Below are 19,505 nucleotides of genomic sequence, written 5' to 3' on the forward strand. Positions count from 1 at the left end.
ACACCAACGCAGTATACCCATCTCATGAAGAACATGTAGTCCCAAAGCCGGGCCCACATCTACATGATCGCTGAACATTCGATGTTTAGATCTCAGTCTAGATTTCCACCATTCTCCAGAAATAAAGCGAGAGAAGAAAATCACCTTGACCGCTGAAAACCACCTTACATACCTATCAGGTTCTTTTCACAGACTATCTCAAAAAACTTCCAATGTCTGAATATTCAAACACAGGAGTCTCTGCATCTGGAAACCACAACCTGTCCCCGGAGAGAAGACCTGGAAAGTTCGAAGCCACCAACCACTCGCCTGAGCGACTCTGGCGTCGAAAACTAAGTGACACGTCAGAGTCGGATATGCGCGAACCAGCCTTACTATCAAGCACCTACCTCGGGGTGCGTAACAACATCCACTCTACTCTAGTATCTATTCCCGTTAGAGGTGGCTCACCAAACTGCCTATATTTCAAACATCTTTGCTCCTCCCGAGTGGTGACTGAACGATACTCCATGCGCAGGAACTTCCCCACGCTTGTGTATATCTGATAATCTATTCTTGAGCGGCCAGCTCTTCAAACGTCATTTGGTCGACTTGATGGGAGCGCTGGCTACTCTCTTCAGTTATGTCATGAACCAAGATAACATCCAAGGTAGCAGAGTATGGTGCTTCAGTTATGAAAGGAGAACCTCTACCTTGTTATATTGAATAAACTAGGTCATCCACCACAATTAGTAGACGTGGCATGGATACATCACATTGTAAGGCACAACGGGGAGAGCATCGTCAATGAAGTATGCGTTTCATCATGTATTAGAAGCCATCCACCAGCTTGTCTTATGGACAAGTATTCATCTACCATAACCAAACACACAATGCAACTCATGCGGGATTTTTTTCGTGCCCCATGAAACCAGAAATGACTAAAGCCACTCGAGATGTGTTTCCCGCCAACGCCAAAAAGTCGAAGCCTGCAATATGAAAAGAAAACAAGTTTTGCGAAGAGAAAGAAGAAGATGCCTTCGCGCCCAATGTCACTCGCTTTTTATCCCTCCCATCCCCGTGATGCCCGAGAGAGACCTCTGTGTCGAGGTCGCGCCAAGAAACCAAACAGACGGGAAAGCGACAAGATCTACTGTGGCCTTCTACCACCTCAGGCGGTGCAATCAGTATCAAGAGAAAAATGCGGAGACTGAAACCAGTTGACCGCCAAGCCAAAACGCCTTGTACGCTATGCTCTACCGTGCTGAAAAACAAGTGACGAATAACACAATGGTTGGAGGTGAACCCAATGTCCATGCTCGTGGCAATGCCATGTGCAATGCTGCAGGAGAAGAGTTCAAAAAAGCAGCCCAACAGTAGAATCGAACCTCAAGAGGGGGGTGGGGGTATCATGAAGGGTATCATGTAGAAAGGGCGAATCTTTTTCTTTAGCCAAGGGTGCGACCACTGTGAATGGCCGCGGGGTGGTGATGGGAATTAGTCCGGGGGGTAGTTGGACTGGGCCGAACAGTCGAGGCTGGGCTGAAGTCTGGCACCGAGTATGTTGGCGGGCGAGAGGGATCCCAGCCCTCCTCACTGAGCACACTGAGGTAACCATTTCCAACCTTGTCCCGCAACGCTTCAATCTTCCGGCGGTACATTTCCCCGCTAACATCCCAGTCCTGGGAGTCTGGCGGAGTATCGCGGGTTGTGTAGATGGGGGGAAGTTCGGGAACCACGCTGGTGTCTATGCGGGGTACCTCAGGTTGGGAGTTGGCCTTTCGATTGTCGGCCAGAACGGCGGAGGGAAGTGGAGGAATCTCAGGAGCCTGGCAGATGCGGTAGTTGTTCGTGTCCGACCCAACTGCGGTGGCTGTGGCATCGGAAGCGAGCACCTTGATGTCCGCGGGGGGTGCCGGTGCGATACCAGGGGTCACTGTCACAGATGCATCCGTGGTAGACAGGTCTACTATCCGTCGCTTTGGTGTCTTGCGGCGGCGGGTAGAGCTGGTGTTCACCTCGCTAGTAACGGCTTTGGGGACTGGCCGCTCCTTGCGGAGAACGGAAGGCTCCTTGGGGATATCGTAGATGATGGCTGGCTTGCTGACGTCAACGGCCGGGATGTCGGCGGGAGTGGGCTTCACGACCGGCACGGCAGCGGGCACCGGTGTACGCTCCACCAAGTATCTCCTCTCCGAATACGTGGGACCGCAGTTGTCAATGACAACGTCCTCGGTGTAGCCCGGGGTCTTGCGGAAGAGGTTGAAGATTGTGATGCGGTAATCCTTGTGGGTGCGGGTGAAGGGGTTCCCCTCAACCCAGATCTCCCGGATGTCAGGGATTCCAGTGAGTCTGGCCAGCTCCATAGGGTCTGATAGGCGGTTGTCTCGAAGGTCCAATCGCTCGAGAGGGTAGAGCTTCTCAATGCCGGCGATTGATTGCAGGCGGTTGGCGCGCAGGTTGAGAGCCGAGATGGCCGGGAGGGGATTGCGCGTCAAGGAGTGGAGCCCATCGATCATGCAGTGTGAGAGGTTAAGTGCGCGAAGTGCGGTAAGGGTAGCCAGACTGTCGGGGATCTGAGTGAACAGATTGGATGACAAGTCTAGGGAGTGAAGGGTGTTTGCGAGGGGAACCAAGCTGGTGGCAGGGATGGAGGTCATGGAGTTGTCGGCCAGACTGAGGTGCTTCAAGAACCGCCACTTTGATGCTGGCAGAACACCCATGCTCAAGAGATTCGAAGAGCTGCCAGCGCGGCTGTGGTGCCACGAGTCCGAAAGACTCGAGTGCGAGCTGCCAGAGCCGGAGCGACGAACCTTGTGACCTCCTCTCATGTGAGAGGGGTTGCGGGAGCTGACGGGACGAGTGGGTGAGTTGCTGCGCGGTCTTGATCCTTTGGGGGGCGACATGGCTTCGAACGTTTCCGCTCGAGCCAGAGATGGCCGTCTGCCTTCACCGTGTACATCGTCCACAGCATGGTCTTGTGTGCTCAGGGAGCCAATGCCCAGGTCACCAATCGAGTTGCGCGGGTCTGGTGAACCCGGCATCGAGGGTGACTTGTGAAGTTCAGCGTGAGGAATGGTGGGACTCCTGCGAGGGCTGGAACTTGCGGGCCAAGGGGTAGTCGGCGATGATTGTTGCTTCGACGTCCTTCTCCGTCGCTTGTCCATGTCATCAAGCACGATATCGATCAGGATATCTGCAGGATCCTCAACGCCGGCGCGCTTAAGCGTCAGCGATCTCAACTGCTCGGCCATACGGTCCCACCCGAAGAACTGGCGAAAGTCGATGCTGTTCACTTCGAGAGCTTGAACATTCTTGAAGACATAGAGCGGCACTGCTGAGTCGAATGGGAACTCTTCGTAGCCGCGGATCAGTCGGGCGCGCCAGTCAGGTGCGAGGCGGAGGCAAGGAATCTTGGTGAAGGCGGAGTATAGGTATTTCAGGTCGGCCTGCGTGGCAGCCTTCTGCCGCTCGGTTCGTGCAGCCGAAATGCTCGCGCCGATGCCGAAACTTGTCCAAAGAGCCGACATGCCTGACATGACGCTTCGAACGCTAGATACGGAGTGGATAGAACCAACGTCGGAGCCGCGGCTTCGGGATCGTTGGGTATTGCTCAAAAAGGATACATAGTTGGCGGATGTTGAGCTATCGTGTAGGTTCTCGAGACGAATCTTCATGGGGCCAACGGGAATGGCGAGTTCTTCGAATCGAGATAGTAGGTAAAACAGATGGTGCGGCGTCAAGGCCAGCTTCGCCGACTTGACAGTGTGCGAGGTGAAGTTCAGAGAACCTAGAGAAAGAGCGGATGCGAGTCCACTGGAAGTTGAGGCCGAAGTCGAGGGTCTCTCGGGAACGACTGGTGATTGAGGCGTGGGAATGGAGCTGACGCTCTGAGAGGAGCCATGGCGAGAGGCGGCCTGTCTTCTGAATTGCAAGGCGTTGGCGAGAGCCTTTTCGTGCGTACGCACAAAGCTGGCCAGTTGCTGTAGACGAAGATGTTAGCACAACCAGCGCACCAAACCAGGCAGCGCAGCCTAGCAGCAAAGACATGACAATATGGCTTTTTCATAGTAGCGTACCTTTATGAACAACTCCCCGTCTTCCGAATCCATGATCAAGGACGCATCAGGGGCAGACGGAGTACAGGGTATGGGTATCTGGGGGGGGGGGTTGGAAAGGAGGGAAACGGCGAGTATCGGCGCCTAATATGGTCGTAGGAGGTGTCGTTTGTCTATAGCACCAGATGTTGCTGGTAAGTCGGACGACGGAGGCCAGTCGTGACCGGTAACACCGCAGGCTGTACGAGGAGGGTTAGTATGTCGTCGATGCGTGGCTAAGTGGTTTTTAAGCAGGTGAGAGTGGGAAAGGCGGAGTGATAAGTCGAGGAGAACAAGAAGCGCCGTTGCGGGACTTTGCCCAGGCAGCACAGTCGGAAGGAGTGAAGAGGCTCGTGAGAGGGACCACGAGTGATGTATCCCCGTTGCAGATGCTGCAGGAGCCGTCTTGTCTCACAACGCTGGTATTTCGAGGGGGGAAGTACAAGACGCCGAGGACGAGGGGAATGTGAAGTGGTGTTGCCAACTCTCGAAAACACGGGGCGGCCGACGGTGGTGAGTGACAGATGATACAGGCAAAGGCAAACACAGGCAGACAGTAAATATGACAGCCAACAGCAAGTGAGCGGTGCAAGATGCGAAGTGCAGTGTGCGAGGCAGAGATTTCCCTTCTCGTTCCCTCTCCTCCAACGAGGCGACAAGATAAGCAGGCAGGGTAGTGAGGAGTCACAAAAACGAGGCAACAAGCTGGGCAAGAGGCAAGAGGCAGCGATCAAGAACCATGGCACTGGTTTCCTGGTGTTGTTGTTCTCCTGAAGGGTGGCCAAACAGAGAATACTCACAGTTTTTTTTCCTTGGTGTTTCTGGCGGGAAGCGAGATAGAGATAGCTCACAGGGGACAGTGGCTCTCTTTTCTCGAGTTGTAGTTTCGGAGGGGGTCCTCGTACGAAGACAGAGGAGGATCGAGGTCGGTCCGGGAGGATAAGGAGGAGGTTGAGGGTATTCGGATTGGTGATTCGAGGTCGAGGAAGCTATTTCCAAACTCCTCACGACAACTCTGCACGACACAGAGAAAGGAGTGTGAGAGAAACCGAGAAGGGTCTTTCTTAGATGGAAGGGGGGGTGGTCGGACGGGGTCCGGGTTTAATAATAACAAATGGTCGCCAACCAGGCCGCTGATGGTGGTGGTGGTAGCGGTGCTAGGTATCGGTGGGAGTGGGAGAGAGAGAAAGAGAGAGAGAGAGAGAGAGAGAGAGAGAGAAGCGAAAGGTGTGGTGCGCGGGTTAGAGCGGTAGGCGGTACGAGGGGAATAACGCACCCACGCTCTTGTCTTTCTCTCTCTCTCTCTCCTTCCCTCTGGCCTTGGATCCAGGATAGGTACATGGATGTCCAGAGAGTCGGTACGTACTCAGACAGCCAACCCTCGAATCAACCCACCCGCACCCACACCCCCAATCCACCAGATGCAGCGAACAGAGAGCACCAGCGGCCAGCCTTCCCTGACGGGTGACCCTTGACCAGGGCATGCTGGTTTGAATATCGACAAGGGACTTGAGGCCCCATCTCAGTCACCCACTTTTCGAGAGTGGATACAGAGATACTGGAGACTGGAGCATACGGATACAGCAACATGCCATAGCAATAGAAGTATCTGAACATGCAAGAGAAAGAAAAACCCACAGACTCCAAGGACACCCTGATCATCGAAGACTACTGTGACCTTTTACCTTAGCATCCCATCCCCCCAGCACCCGAGAACGCCCATGTTTACCCTAACACCTCTCACTCGCTCTTAGTCGACCCTGCAGTCCGCACACCCTGCCACAGGAGGCGCCAAGGAGGGTTCGCCAGCGGCAGCAACGAGCAACCTGAAGTGAGAGAGCCGGGCCAAGAGCACGACGGTTGGTTGTGGATGGTGGTGGACGATGAGAGAGAAACGCTCGCCAGAGGCAGAGACTGGGTGAGAAGGAGACAAGGTGGTGGGAATTGGAAGCTGGGGTCATCCCTGTTTTGTGGCGGCGGGTCATTCACTCAAAGCAGACCAAAGTACCCGGTACAAGCTGGAGCGCCCTTTCCATTTTGACTGCAACTGCAACTGCCAATTTTTTTTTCTATCCCTCCTCCTTCCTCGTCTCAACCGTTGGCGTGGCAGGTGAGGCAGGAAACAAGAGGAACTCACGATGCCTGCACCTGCCTCCTCCTGTCCATCATCACATCACGCCTGCCTCACAGCTGCCTACCTACATAGTAATGCTTGGGACTTGGCTTAGCTAATACAATTTACTCGATACTGGCTCTCTTCTCATTGCATCTTGCAGAGCAGACTTGCAGAGCAGACTTGCAGAGACGTGCAGCCCGGCCTGCAAGTCGATGCCTCCGAGTGTTTCTCTTTGTCTCTAAACTCTGCTCATCACATTCTTTCCCTGCCGCCGCGACTGCCTGCTGCACGTCTGTTTGACTTGCACCTTCAGTTTTAAGACGTGCATCGCAAGCGCAGCATGCGGCGACAGGGTGCAGTTGCAGTCGACACTCGACAGGCTGATTTCGTTTGAACTCTGGCCCTTGTCCTTCTGCTCTTCTTTCGTCCTCGACTCCTCCGGCCTCCGTGTCTTTGGCACCTTGCCGATGCTTCTCCCAGTTCAACCCATTCCCCCCCGGACCTTCATCGTATACTCCTGGACCACGCTGCGACTCGAACCGGCCCTCTCTTCTGTTGCGACTCGGTCACCAAATGCCGCCGTCTCCACGCCGCCCGACCCCCGACGAGCCCCGTTCTCCTCCTTGTCCCCTATTTCTCACATACTATCCGTACGCGATCATGTCCCACGACTTACGACAACCTAAGATGACATGCACGTGTGTCCCGTATCTAGTATCACAGATACTGCTCGGCTCCAGACAGATAGCTACATTAAGCATCCAATCCGTCGAGCTCTCCGGCGCACGGTCGCTCCATCATCTCCCACCTCTGCCTGGCCCTGAGTAGTGTACGGAGTACACAGTAGTAAGTACCCTTTTTTTTTTTTTTTTTTTGTCACCCTTCGTTCTCTTTTCCCTTCTTTTAATTCTCCGTGGCAGCACACATCAAAACAGTCAAAACATCCATCGTCTTGCGCCTCCGGCACCATCTTGTCCGTTGCTTGTCTCGACATCGGTTACCGAGCGACGAGCGGGCTGGCGTGCGGCAGCGACGGTCAGATGACACCCGTCGCCCTCAGCCGGAATGGAACACCTGCGAATACACACGATTGTTCGCTGCAGTCTGTCGGTCACCGGCCACAGTGAGACTGACGGCTGACGGGCGCGAGGCAAAGAAACCGTCCAATGGTACTCTGTACAAGCCCACTCCAGACCTCTCGCCCGTTTGTCGCCGAGATTTCGGAGCTCGTCTGGGGGGTGTAAGGAGGGGTCCACCGACGAGTGATCCTGGCTTGCGGCTGGGGCTTGCGCTTGGCCCCAAACGTGTGACAAGCGATGAGCAGCACTTTGTCAAGTAGCCAGTACGGTATCCGTACGCTGGCTAATAATTGGAGGTAGCACGAAGAAAAGGAAAAGGCATTGGATGTCTCTGCTCCGAATACCTACCTAATATCAAATCGTCGGCCATGTCTCCACCACCAACCGGCGAGTCTCACTCTATATGTCTGCACCTCTGGAATTCGTCAAAGAGTCAATCACGATCAACAAGCACCTAGAGTATTCGGACTCTCTAGCAGTCGCATTCCTAGCACACGAGACAATCACATCATCGCGACCCCATCCGGCTCCAGCGCATTGGGATGGCCGGGCGAGTGTGAGCATTGCGCCTCCAACCTCTAGAGCAGGAGCCAATTCGCTTCCCCAACTTGCCGGCCTCGGGTCCGGCTGGTGCGCATTTCCACCTCATTTTGTTCATGCGAGCTAGCATCAAGGATCTCCAAAATCGGTCCAACCGCCAATTGCCATGGTATTCTTTTGTTTACACCATGGAAGGTGGTTGTTTTTGTTGACGGGTTCCCCGTCCAACTTGTCAATTGTGCCGTAGTCGCCATCGTCTGCGCTTCTTATCAGGCTCTTGTCTCCGCGGGTCGTCTGAAGGCGGCTGCCATCTGCCAGGAGAAGCCAAGCCCAGCAAGACCACGGGCCGTTGATAACGCATTCCAGCGAACATGGACGCCTCGTCATGCGAAGGACATTAACTACAATGCCGCTGCCCGTTGCAAATGGTCCGATTACGCCATTGTTGTCGGACGGATAAGCTCCACGCTGACAATGCGATGTGCTGCATGGTGATGCCGTTCCAATATATCTGCCTTTGAGGTGTTGTCGCTGTCTTTGTTTGACGCGACAAGACGCGGCGCGAGGGTTGCGAAGTTGCGGTGCAGCATTACTTTTGGCGAATGCATAAGGTAACGTCGCGGGGTGTTTATAGCAATGCCAACAATACTTCGTACTCGGTAGTTTTAGTCTGGAGTCCTGGAGACGACATCGGCACCAACAACGTTAAGGCATATATATGGTGGTTGATATTGACATAAAGGACGATTCAATAGCTCGGGTTGGCGACTGCAAAAGAAAAGCATAGTAAGATTGCAGCGGCTCAAGAGATCCAATGAAGCGCATGGATGGTCACGGCGACACTGGATCGTGGCGGAGAGGTCAATCTCGTCTTTTCATCGCCTGTTTCGCCTGGCGGTCCACTGGAAGCCCCCAGCACGGTCATCCCATGTCGTGCGCTAAGGGATCCCGGGCAATATGGCACCCTGCAAGCCACCCCACTCGAGGACCCTCCATCGTCTTTTTGAGAGACTGTGGGCTTTTTTGCTCGAGGGTACTTTGGAGTGTACGGATACAAGCACGATAAGGTGGCGCCTAGCCATGGGCAAAAGCTGCATCTCATTTTCATGCGCAAACAAATCTCACTGGCCAGGATTGTCACCATGTCCGTGCACTGCGCTCGTCAGACTTAGCGTCTTGGACTATGGACTTGCCTGCCTTGGTACCGATACCTCCACCTCACCAACTCCACCTCACGAGATGCTGTGTGGAGGTACGTACTTGCTCGTGGAGGAAAGGCCGACAGGGAAGTCATGGAATATCGGGCCAGCTCAGAAAGGCATTCCTTCTTTGCGGCACGCATCTCCTCCACAATGATAGCGATATTCAACGGCTGCTATCACCACCCGAAAGAAGAAAAAGGTGGTCCCTTAATTAGTCCGAATCCATGACTTTGTCTCCTCGCGACTATCAGCGCCTGTAACTCAACATCAGATATATGAGCCTCATCTAAGTACGTCGTTGATTCGTACCACGGGAATACTAAATGTACCTTAGTGAAAACCGGTCGTCGGTGAGAATAAGCAGTGCGTGTATCAAAATAGCTGGACCGTTGCGACGCTGAGGCAACGTCGAGGCAACTTTTAACCTTCTTGTTTCTTTCTTCCCCCAGATCACCCATCTAACCGTTTCTCCAGTTTCCAAGGGTTAGATTGAATGTTTGCCACTACGTTTTAAAAAACTGGGCTGAAGAATCGACACCTTACCCAAAACCAGAAGACCTGGGGAAGTAGGACCAAGATTTAAGAGGGCTGAGAAACATGTTCTGGATGGAACGTTCGCCCAAGCCGATTCCCAACTCAGATAGATATGTTTTGCGCCTCAAACAAGACTTTGACCAGACTAAATTAGCACATGCTTCGACTCTGACTAGGCAACCTGGGTAAAAGCACGTTGATGATAAATTAAAACGAGAAACTAAAGTGCTAAACAACCCCAACCACCACGTTTATTCACCTAGGTAGGGTAGGTACGCAATGGCGCACTTTTTTCTCTTTGAATGAAGTCTTGCTCCGCGCGCGAACCCTTCGGACCCGACTCAGAAGCCAAAGAGATCCGCGCTACTATTTCGAGAACGGTCAACCCGCCTTCTCCAACGACATGACATGTGCCCCGCGCTCATTAGTACCGTTTATCCGTACTCCATACTGAAGCGTTGTAATTAACCTGCCTTCTCACGTTGATTACCCAACCTTGCAGACAATCTAGGTAGAAGCCTGGACATGGCCCTTTCGAACACCACCTCCAGACCTCTGATCTAGAGTATCCATTGTTTTTCTTCTTCTTCAATGTCTCTTGACCATTACTTCAGGTAGGCATGGGAAGGGGCTAAGGTATGAAGAAACTCTCAAAGAGACAGGAGGTGGGGTCAATCGTTTGTGCCTACCTCTTCAAGTCCAAGTTCATCCATGTTTCTTGTAATATCAACGTCCCTCAGTTAAGGTACCTCCTCCGAGACAGTACTGCAACTCAAGGTAGGTAGTCCTTTCCTAAGATACGGTACATATCCAACATGCCTCTATCGAACCTGCCCATCTTTTTCTCCGAACGCCGCGCCGAAGTCACGATCCATGATGATCATCTACAGAAGGACGGATGCTCCCCCCCCCCCCCCCCCCATGCCAGTTACAGACTCGTCGCGCTGGTTTCCGCTCGTCGATCTTTGTTCGGTACCCATACTTTGTTGCGCGTGCACCCATTCCCATTATCGTTCCCCCAAATCTCCAGCTGACCCTCTCCGCTCCGGCGTCCAATTAGGCCATTGGCGCCATCCCTTTGCTCCCTTCCATGTGCCGTCGTCACTTGTACCGAAACATAGCGAAGACGATCTTTGCCTTTCCCTCCCCGGCCGAATTGCACATCACCTTGTTTCCTCCCACCTTTTTGCTGCATGCATGCAACAAAGTCGGCAACGCACATTTTCTTCCAGCACATATCACATACCAGAGAATCAAGCGGATGAAGATGGGGTCTGAATTGTCAAGAAAGCGTTCCGCCGACACGGAGCCAATCCGAGCAAGGTTTACAGCTGCATCCTGGGCGGAAATGGAGCAGCAATTATGTCATAACTCCACCAGCTCGAGGGGCCGCGATGCCTCTTGATTGGGACCGCAGCAAAGCACCAAGCGCAACTTCGCAACAGACCTCGTCGTCGATGCGAGGGTATGTCATCCTGCCTTTGACCCTCCGCCATTCATCCCTGCAGACAGCCAACGACCCTCCACCAGGCGACCCTCCCACGGCCATTCTTCACAAGCTCACCCCCACCTCACCCTTCTTTTCTTCCGCCTGGCTGCCAATCTGAAAGGGAAGACGCCGAATTGTGGATGGCATCCCCCGGTGCCAGCGGTCTATTCCTCTTCGGGGACACACCTAGTTCAGTCTTCACCACCATCATGCTGCTCCCCTCCGTCCAATGCGTAGGCGGCAGCAAGCTAGAGAGGGAAGTCGACGAGAGGAGACCACGCCCGCCGTTCCCGTGGGACATTTACATCGTGGCAGACGCGCGTGGAATATCATCGTGCACCGACGTGCAGCACTCATCGTCCGCTCTACCAACCAACAATCCATGCCCTCCCTCTCTGGGCCCTCTCTTTCGCTCCATACGCCGGGCCTCTTTTCCATCGTCCCACGTCCACGGCCCCGATGCTATGCCTCAACTCTGTCATGACGCATGCTCTTTCACGTCGCGGCTCGTCACTTGGTCGCTTCTTAGGCTCTTTCTCTCTTCCATGGGCCGGGATGTTGACGCGCTGTTACATAACCGCACCCGCTCGGCATTCATCATTGTGGATTCGGGGATGGGGACTTCATCGTCAAGCAGCCTCATTTTGCGAATAGCTGCATTTCCCTTCAGATTCACGACAGCCTCGACGGAGGAATCGTACGGCGGCGCTCCGGATACCGCCTGAGACTTTCTCGACCGGGACCGTTCCAACAATGTCGGTCAGCCGGCGGAGTGCACGGCCGACCATCTTGCGCGGGTGCTTGCAGCGACGGAAGTGTGTGTGCACACCACATCTATCCCTCAGAGGTAGTCGATACATGCCAACTTTGGTGTACGCGGGCGACACTATACTACACCAACCACACCACACCACACCCTCAGCTTACAAGTACTCTCCCTGCACGTACAATGGGTGTATGGACGGCGACGAGTACCTATTGAACCTCGCCAACCGCTAACCGCCAATCGCCAATCTGTCCGCTTCCCCTGCCTTACCTACCACTCGATGCGATGCCGCGCAGCCCCTCATTTTCACTCCGTAGACTACCACCATGCGCGACGAATCTCTCACACTCTGCAACGCATTTCTTTGCGCCTTCATGTCGGTGCTGCTCTTCACCGCTTCTCCGCTGTTCATCGGAATGGTCTGGAATGAGGCAAACGAGAAACGGGCAAAAGATGAACAATACGACTGTTCTTCCGTGTCTCGCGTATTGGTTGCAACGCTGAACACCTTTTTGATCACATTGAACCTTTGCCCCGTCGCATTCTCAGGTGTCGTCGTCTGGCGGGGTCAGCCTCAGTGCCATGTGCCCCGCGCGGGAGCTGGTAATGAACCAGAACATTCATCATGTGGGCGTGGCTGGGCGGTGCCGCGACGTCCTCCGAGGCACCGATAATGATAACTGGTCGTTGGGGTTCATTACCCAACCCTTTTCCTGCCGCCACGAACGGCGGTTCGTCTGGCGGTCTTAGATATCTGAGACCTGGTACCGAAATAAGGGCGAGGCCGGAAAGGCGCAATCGCTGTAAAACGAGTCAGTCCCATATCTCAGACGACTACTGATATTCTGGCGTCTGCGCCGACCCAGGCACGAGAGAAGCGATCATCAGGCACTTGAGGCTCGGTCTCAGGGATTGGCTCTTGTTTGGTGTGGTTCGCTGCATTGAGAAGGGCGGTGGGAGGATGCAGGTGGTGCACTACCAGACTTCACTACAGCACCATCTCGGGCCTAAAAGACATGATGGAGGGTAGATGGCGTTTCCTCATTCGACGTTGGTTCGTCCATATCAGTGAAACATGGGCCAGACCAAACCAGGCCGCCTACGAGGTTCGCGACTTTTGACCTGCTGCAGGCGTTGAAATCATTTGACATTCAGACATTTTTCTCCGCATCCTAATCGGGGTGTTTGGTCTTATCCGGGGGCCCAGGCCTGGGCAAGGGCAGAAACCACATTTGATCGTGGACGAGGTTGTCGTTGAATCCGAGCCGAGAACAATGAACAACGACGGCCAACCACCGAGTTCGCAGATGCCTTGGAAGTTGCAACGAGTTCCGATGTCAAGGGGACATCGCTACGGGCTAGGGATGAGCGGCGTCGCTGCGAGCATGTGAGCTCATCCATGGTGCAACGGAGCCGCCCACCAATGATGTGCCGGGCATGCGAGGCTGGAGAGTCTGTGAGTCGGGGGACCGGGGTGCGGGAGGACCGCTGACTCGCCAGCCAAGAGAGATCGCCCAGCTGTGCGATTCACGCTCGACACCGTGAGTCGTTCTTTTGATACTCACCGTTGAGCGGTGGACTGCCGAACAGCCGTCGATCTCACCGGACCTGGGCTACCGAAGAGGTTCCATCAGTGACCGAGTCTTGCGGCTTGGAAACTTGACGTGTCGACTGCAAAGGGGATCCCGACGAACCAAGGCCCCCGCTACTCAGCTTGGGAAGACTGGCTTGCCTTGGTTTTTGACGACTTCCTCATACAAGCCGGGAAGAGGTGGCTTACCTCACGCCAGGGAACTCTTGACGGATGGCCGGATGAGCATAGCATCACACAGCTACTACGTTTGAGGTGTCGTTCACGCCAGCCACAACACTACTGCAACTTTGCCATTTACACTAGCAAGTTGATTTGTATAAGCTGCAGCAGGATCCACGACTTCACCTGAAGTCTGACGTTTGTACGCCAAGATACAAGATTGGTGACCACGAACCAGGACCCTCGCTCCTGTTCTCGCCTTTCCGAGCAAAAGATGGGAATTTTGCTATTGCCGTACTACGAAACCGGATATGAACAATAGCGCTACTCGCGCAACAAGGTTCAATTCAGATCTAGGGGAAAAAAACAAGGCTGCTTGAACCCTGAAGATCCTCCAAGAATGCGCCGTCTACCTTACCGAGCTCGCCGAGAGCAGGAACTCGACCACTAACACTTCACAGTAGGTTTGAGGTACACGATTTGATGATGCAGCCGCCTCTAGGAGGCGAGGAATGCACATTTGTCGTCTCATCAGGGGGAAGAGAGACTACAGGGAGGCGATACGCCGGTTGCTCGCTCACCGCTCCGTCGCGAAAATTCTCTTTTCCTGCAGGCTCGCACACCTTTTTTTGTTTTATGCGAGAAAGACTGCAAAGAGTGGATTTCCTAGAGACGCACGACTGGAAGAGGACCGGGGTGGTCAACGGGCCTTGTTCCACTAGGAAGGCAGTGGAGGAATGACACTATTCCCAGTTCGTCTTAGAGCAGGATGCTAGGATTGCTCGAACCAGTTGACTTCTCGACTGTCGACTTCAACCTTGACTTCAACCCTGACTTACATGAGGGTCGTGATGGTCTGTGCTCGTGCTGTTGGCGGCTCATGACGAGCAGTGCCACGGTGAAGCGTACACACCATCACGGCCTGTCTGTATCTCTCAAAAAATGAGGGGCACTCGGACCCCTGGAGCTGCCCCTCGATCTCGTGGGGAATTGACGATGACCGTTGGCTGCGGCCAACCAAACGCCATTCCCGCCTGCACCACGCAACCCGAGTACGCATCCTCATTCTCCCGCTTTCTCCCTGTCCTTGGACCGCAAATAGACGCCCTCAAACGTCGCCTACCTTCTTTGGCAGGTTCCCGGTTCAACTTCCATCTGATCTCATGGCGGCCGGCATGGAAGCGAACTCGGCGGAGCCTCCTGAGGCCCTGTTGAACGGGGTCCATTGTCCATTGTGAAGCTTCAATCCATACCACCAGCTTCCGTACAGATACAAGGCCTTGCCTCGTGCAGGCACTTGTCGGCGCATGTACCTACCGAGCATGGTACGTGATTCGCCATCTTCAACCTTTGCCCGGCCGAGGTATGCTGGAGGTTTAGAGGTGTCGTTTCTCTTGTCTTTGCACTGCCGGCAGCACACCGCAGCGGCTCCATTCAAGATGCCACGCTTTCAGCTTTCTTATCGAACAAGTCCGCAGTGTTTAGAGTATTCGTACGGGGCTACTCCGTACAATCTGCTATCTATCGGAAGGCCGCTCATTCCCTCCCCCCACACTAAGGTATAGGCATGCTCATCTCGGGAGTCTGCACCACATAATAATTACACTACACTAACACGATGAGTAGACTGCCAGGTATAGTAGGCTCTTGTCAGACCCCGGACCTTGTCTCTCGCGCTATCCTCTGCTACGGCCTCCGCTCTCGCACGTCAACAACCAGGAGTCTAGGACCCAATTTGTAGCCGTGGTTTTTTTTTTCGTTTCTTTTTTGCGGGCATCGTTGAATTGCCTTCGAACCATCATGAGCTGATGATCTGACGCCTTTACAACCACCAGCCATGACGGGCGTCATGCTGTGATGGAGGATCGTGGGGAGACCTCATCCATCTCTTTATGCTTGACACATTCCCTACGCTTACCCGCAGACACGCGCCAGTCAACTTTGGGACATACCTGGTATCCAGACTTGGGGCATAGGCTCGAGGACCCCTCCTCGAGTCTTTGCAATTTCCCACACCGCAAATGCCATCCGCATCTCTTGTACAACTTCAGTGTTGCCTCGAACTGTGGTGCAACACACCCGAGATTCCCTCCATCCTCTTCCAATGATGTACCAGGTGCAGATGACCTGTCCTCGTGCTTCATATTCTTGAACGGGCAGAGAGCACACGCTCACTGCATGCAGTTGCCCAGAATCGGGCACTCGGCGGCCTTCATGCCGGCGCCCGGAGCCGCCATCTCGGCCGGTAGAGAATGCGATCGAGTCCTGCTGCATGTCTCCCCTATTCACGACGGCCAGCCATTGCCCGAGTTCGGTCTGCCGCCGGCACAGACCCGCTGCGCTGTGCGATGCGATACAGCGATATCCGTACCAAGAATCAGAATGATATGGGGCATGAGTCGTTCCACCCAGTTCGGTGGGGACCAAGGCCCCTCATCAGCCAACATCACGCATTATCGCTCGACCCTGACCATTGTTGGACGACCGACTCGAGGGATGATGACGGCATCATTCAAACCCATGAAAGGCGGGGTGGAACGAAGGATAATTCCTGAGCGTGCGGTGGCCGCCAGACCGAACCACCAAAGCCCACGACATCTCCTCTCCTCCAATCCTCCGTCCGGCAGCGGAGGCAAGTGTTGGAAACCATTCGTCGCAACCAATCCTGCACGGTGAGAAGGCCGCTTACCATCACACCGCTCAGCAAGCGCCCGGCAGTGTGTCCTCTACCTCACCACTCTGTAACCTCTCTCTCTACTGGTTCCTGGGAATGGCCTCACCTGAGGTCTGTACCCCGCCTGCTGCAACTCCCCCTCTCTCTAAAGACGAGGCGATCGACAGGTCCTTCTCAGGGACAGGACGAACGCTCGGCAGCTCGCCGGAGGCGGAGGGGGAGACCGAGTATCTTGCGTTTCTTCAGTTGCCCCTCACTACGCCATTTGGAAAATATCTGTTGATCAGCCGTTGAGGGTTCGACGTGGCTTCTGGCAGGCAGGGATAGCCTCGTTTCGCTCCCCGTAAACTCTGAGGCTGACTGACCGCCATAGATCGCCCGCCAGCCGATTTATACACTATTCCACCTTGCCAAGTGGGACTTGGTGGCTGCCAACTTTTTTTTACTGGAAGTTTTTAGTTCCTTCGCCGGAGTTCTTTTGTCAACCACCGGCCACTTACACGGACAGCACTTTACACAGGCTTCACCCCAACCACCACCGCCAAACAACCACGTTGTCGGTGGTTCACGATGCGATCCCCTAGGCGTTTCCTCGATCCGCACCTACCGTGGCATCCTGCCTTTTGACATGCGCTAACCGCTGGCTCAGTCCACAGTCCACGTATCCCGCCCCAATGGACCTCTCGACTGTTTTCCAGCTTCCGAATTCCCACAAATGCCATCCATCTTCTGGACCCGGAACCATGGATATCAGGGAAAATGCCCGCCGCCGCGGTTGGATCGGAGTCGGCTCCGCCAAGTCGGGGGGGGGGGGCGTCGAGAGACCGTGTGTACACACTACTTTCCCATCTTCCGATGCACGCCATATAGGACAAGGACAAGGCGAGACACACTCGGTTGCCAAACATAGCATTGGGTCGTCCTAGTATGTCCGATCATCAGGGACGCCAGAGAGGGCCCATCAGGGGCACTAAGTCGATCTGTGCCCATGTCCTTCTACCCCTCCCGTTCTGTACGCGGTGAATATCAAAAACGGTCTTTTTCTTCAAGTGAAGCGGTGCTCTGAGACACATGGAGGGGGTAACAGTAAGGCTGTAAGGGGCGGTCTGGTGAAGATGTCGACTTGGCCCTCGGGGATGCACCGTACGCCTTGCTGGAACCAGGGCAGTTGCATTTCTTGCCTTGCCTGGCCCACGATTTGTGCTGGATCGAGATGCGTTTTGCGGGTTTCGAGAGGGGAGCTCTGTAGGGCTGGTTGCAGTCTGCCGGTCTCGGCCCGGTTGATAGAGCGGACGTGATTGTGGAGGATCGACGATGTTGTCAACGATTTCTTACTCCTGCGCCACGAGGAGGATGCTGCGGATGGGTAGCATAGCGGGGTTCGCCAGTCAGATGCGCCAACTGCACGTCTCTGTTCCATGTGATTTGAAGAGATGTCGAGATTTGGTTTGGGGACTTCGACGCTGTGAGCTGGCTTTAGGAGGGATATGTTGGCATAGAGCGGGCTTGAGGTCTGCCGTTTTGAGGCAGGTTGGGCTTCCTCTTCGATTCTGGCTGGGTCTTTGCTGAGAGCGACACTACGTCTGGGCTGAGTGCACAGCACGATGAGGCTTGTGTGATGTGTAGATCGTCTCAGCATGAAGTCGTGATTGAAAGGAACCCTGATTGTCGAAGGTAAGTTATCGCGCACGACTGGCTCAGTATCTGCTGTATGTATCTGAGATATTGTGTCTTGTTTTCCTCAGCTATATCTTGTTCGTGGAGACATCTCTTTACGACATTTTGAATATTTTTCCCCTGCTAGAATCCCGTCTACTTTGGGACTCCATCATGATACAATATTGTACAACCACGCTCCATGATAGGAGAGCAGCTAACCTCCCCCTATCACCCTATCAGGGCCAAATTCACCCTCCCAACCACAACCAATTCATCACATCTTTCACGCTCCAACCTTGACCAGCCGATCAATAGCCCGTCCATCATCCAACGCCCAGCCCGTAGAAACGTCCAGCTTGAGCTTATCCCCGCCAGCCTCCATGCGCATGAAGCCTTCCTTGGTGATGGCCCTCCGGACGCCGTACCACGCCGCCTTGAACCCCTTGCTTGCGTGCCGGATCGGCGTCGTCATGAGGTGGTTCTTGTCGTACTCCCAGTCGGCTTTCGCCTGCACCTTTTTCTGCCGCGCGGCGGCCCTCTCCATGGCGGGCGTGGGCGCGATGAAGGGCGTGTAGATGCGGCCCGGGATCCGGACCTGCTCCGGCGCGACGAGGAGTTTCTTGGGGGTTCCGGGGAGGATGCGCTCGCATGTGATCTCGAGCACGATGGGTGTGGCTTTTGCGCTGGTCACGCCCAGGGGGAGAACATCAGCCGCTGCTGCTGCTGCCTTGCCGGCGGTGGGCTTTAAGAGAGAGGCGGTGGGCACGGCGCGGATGAGCTTGACAATGTTGCGCGCGTTGAAGAGGAAGTAGGAGCCGAAGCCGGCGGTGGCGACGCAGATGAAGGCGAAGGCGTGCGGGACCCAGAAGGCGAGGTCCGGGGGCGGGTTGAGGAGGGTGAAGTAGTAGTTTATCCCCGCGTAGCAGTAGAACATTGTGGCGGCGGACCAGGCGGAGAGTTTCATCCAGAGGTGGGAGGCGGCTTCGTAGAGGACTGTGGGTTGGGGCCGCTGGGCGAGGTGTGTTGCGAGGGCGTAGGATGAGCCTGCGGTGCCACCGACTGGTGATGTTGTTGTCGCGGGGTTCGTTGATGGGAGAGGAGATTTCGGAGGAGGAGGAGGAGGAGGCTTGGAGACGGCGCTGCGGGTGAGGTTGCTTGGGATCGTTGTCGTGCGCGAGGGTTTTGCGGCGTATCGGAGGGGGCTCAGGGAGCTGAAGAGTCGGCGGGAGAGGAAGGGTTGTGTGGTTGTCGCCGTCGCGCAGAGGGGTCCGGGTCGGGAGGCGAGGAGGAGGCAGCGGCTCATGCCTCTTAAGGAGGCTGCCATTGTCGCGGATTGCTGATTGTGGTGACAGATGAAGGAGGAAATAAAGCTCAGAATACAGAAGAAGAGAAGAAAAAAACAAGGCGTTGGAAGCTTGTGCCGTGGTGGCCGTGGCTCAATTGGTCCCGTCAGGAAATCGTTCAACTGTCGAGATAGGTATCGTACGTGGAAATTGAAGCTATCCAGAAAAGTTTCTGTGGGGCATTAGACGTCTCGATGACAGGGGTGTGAGTGTCTCCACTATCGAAATGCGACGTCCAATCTGCAGCAGGGGACTTTTTTTCCTTTGCCTGCCC

General features: G+C 54.7%; 6 protein-coding genes across 6 annotated transcripts; 2 read left to right on the plus strand and 4 right to left on the minus strand.

Annotated features, from left to right (window-relative positions):
• Positions 1-776: 776 nt before the first annotated feature.
• On the minus strand, positions 777-1,385 carry BDP81DRAFT_509384 (uncharacterized protein). Its single transcript, XM_060595720.1, has one exon. It carries the CDS (start codon positions 1,294-1,296, stop codon positions 880-882), a length of 417 nt encoding a protein of 138 aa, XP_060449017.1. The 5' UTR covers positions 1,297-1,385; the 3' UTR covers positions 777-879.
• A 42-nt stretch (positions 1,386-1,427) lies between these two features.
• BDP81DRAFT_391118 (leucine rich repeat domain-containing protein) lies at positions 1,428-4,091 on the minus strand (the record flags this gene model as incomplete). Its single annotated transcript, XM_060587511.1, has 2 exons — positions 1,428-3,962; positions 4,059-4,091. 2 exons carry the CDS (start codon positions 4,089-4,091, stop codon positions 1,428-1,430), a joined length of 2,568 nt encoding a protein of 855 aa, XP_060449018.1.
• A 7,032-nt stretch (positions 4,092-11,123) lies between these two features.
• Positions 11,124-11,796, plus strand: BDP81DRAFT_162964 (uncharacterized protein). Its single transcript, XM_060582059.1, has one exon. It carries the CDS (start codon positions 11,177-11,179, stop codon positions 11,759-11,761), a length of 585 nt encoding a protein of 194 aa, XP_060449019.1. The 5' UTR covers positions 11,124-11,176; the 3' UTR covers positions 11,762-11,796.
• Positions 11,797-15,266: 3,470 nt separating this feature from the next.
• BDP81DRAFT_162975 (uncharacterized protein) lies at positions 15,267-17,044 on the plus strand. Its single transcript, XM_060582060.1, has 2 exons — positions 15,267-16,227; positions 16,603-17,044. Exons 1-2 carry the CDS (start codon positions 15,413-15,415, stop codon positions 16,811-16,813), a joined length of 1,026 nt encoding a protein of 341 aa, XP_060449020.1. The 5' UTR covers positions 15,267-15,412; the 3' UTR covers positions 16,814-17,044.
• On the minus strand, positions 17,045-18,020 carry BDP81DRAFT_162976 (uncharacterized protein). The gene has a single exon (XM_060582061.1). It carries the CDS (start codon positions 17,866-17,868, stop codon positions 17,275-17,277), a length of 594 nt encoding a protein of 197 aa, XP_060449021.1. The 5' UTR covers positions 17,869-18,020; the 3' UTR covers positions 17,045-17,274.
• A 160-nt stretch (positions 18,021-18,180) lies between these two features.
• Positions 18,181-19,128, minus strand: BDP81DRAFT_280170 (uncharacterized protein; the record flags this gene model as incomplete). Its single annotated transcript, XM_060582998.1, has 1 exon — positions 18,181-19,128. A coding segment is annotated over one exon (948 nt), but the record flags the coding sequence as incomplete, so codon positions are not given.
• Between the last annotated feature and the right edge of the window lie 377 nt (positions 19,129-19,505).

This window comes from Colletotrichum phormii, assembly GCF_030913505.1.
Source record: "Colletotrichum phormii strain CBS 102054 chromosome Unknown BDP81scaffold_4, whole genome shotgun sequence".
Taxonomy (NCBI): domain Eukaryota; kingdom Fungi; phylum Ascomycota; class Sordariomycetes; order Glomerellales; family Glomerellaceae; genus Colletotrichum; species Colletotrichum phormii.

Excerpts from the sequence above, each read along its gene's own strand:
- BDP81DRAFT_509384 (XM_060595720.1), bottom strand. The coding sequence starts at position 1,296 with ATGGACATTGGGTTCACCTCCAACCATTGTGTTATTCGTCACTTGTTT.
- BDP81DRAFT_162964 (XM_060582059.1), top strand. The coding sequence starts at position 11,177 with ATGGCATCCCCCGGTGCCAGCGGTCTATTCCTCTTCGGGGACACACCT.
- BDP81DRAFT_162975 (XM_060582060.1), top strand. The coding sequence starts at position 15,413 with ATGGAGGATCGTGGGGAGACCTCATCCATCTCTTTATGCTTGACACAT. Across the intron at positions 16,228-16,602 it reads GTCGCAACCAATCCTGCACG|ATCGCCCGCCAGCCGATTTA; the intron begins GTGAGAAGGCCG and ends TGACCGCCATAG.
- BDP81DRAFT_162976 (XM_060582061.1), bottom strand. The coding sequence starts at position 17,868 with ATGCTGAGACGATCTACACATCACACAAGCCTCATCGTGCTGTGCACT.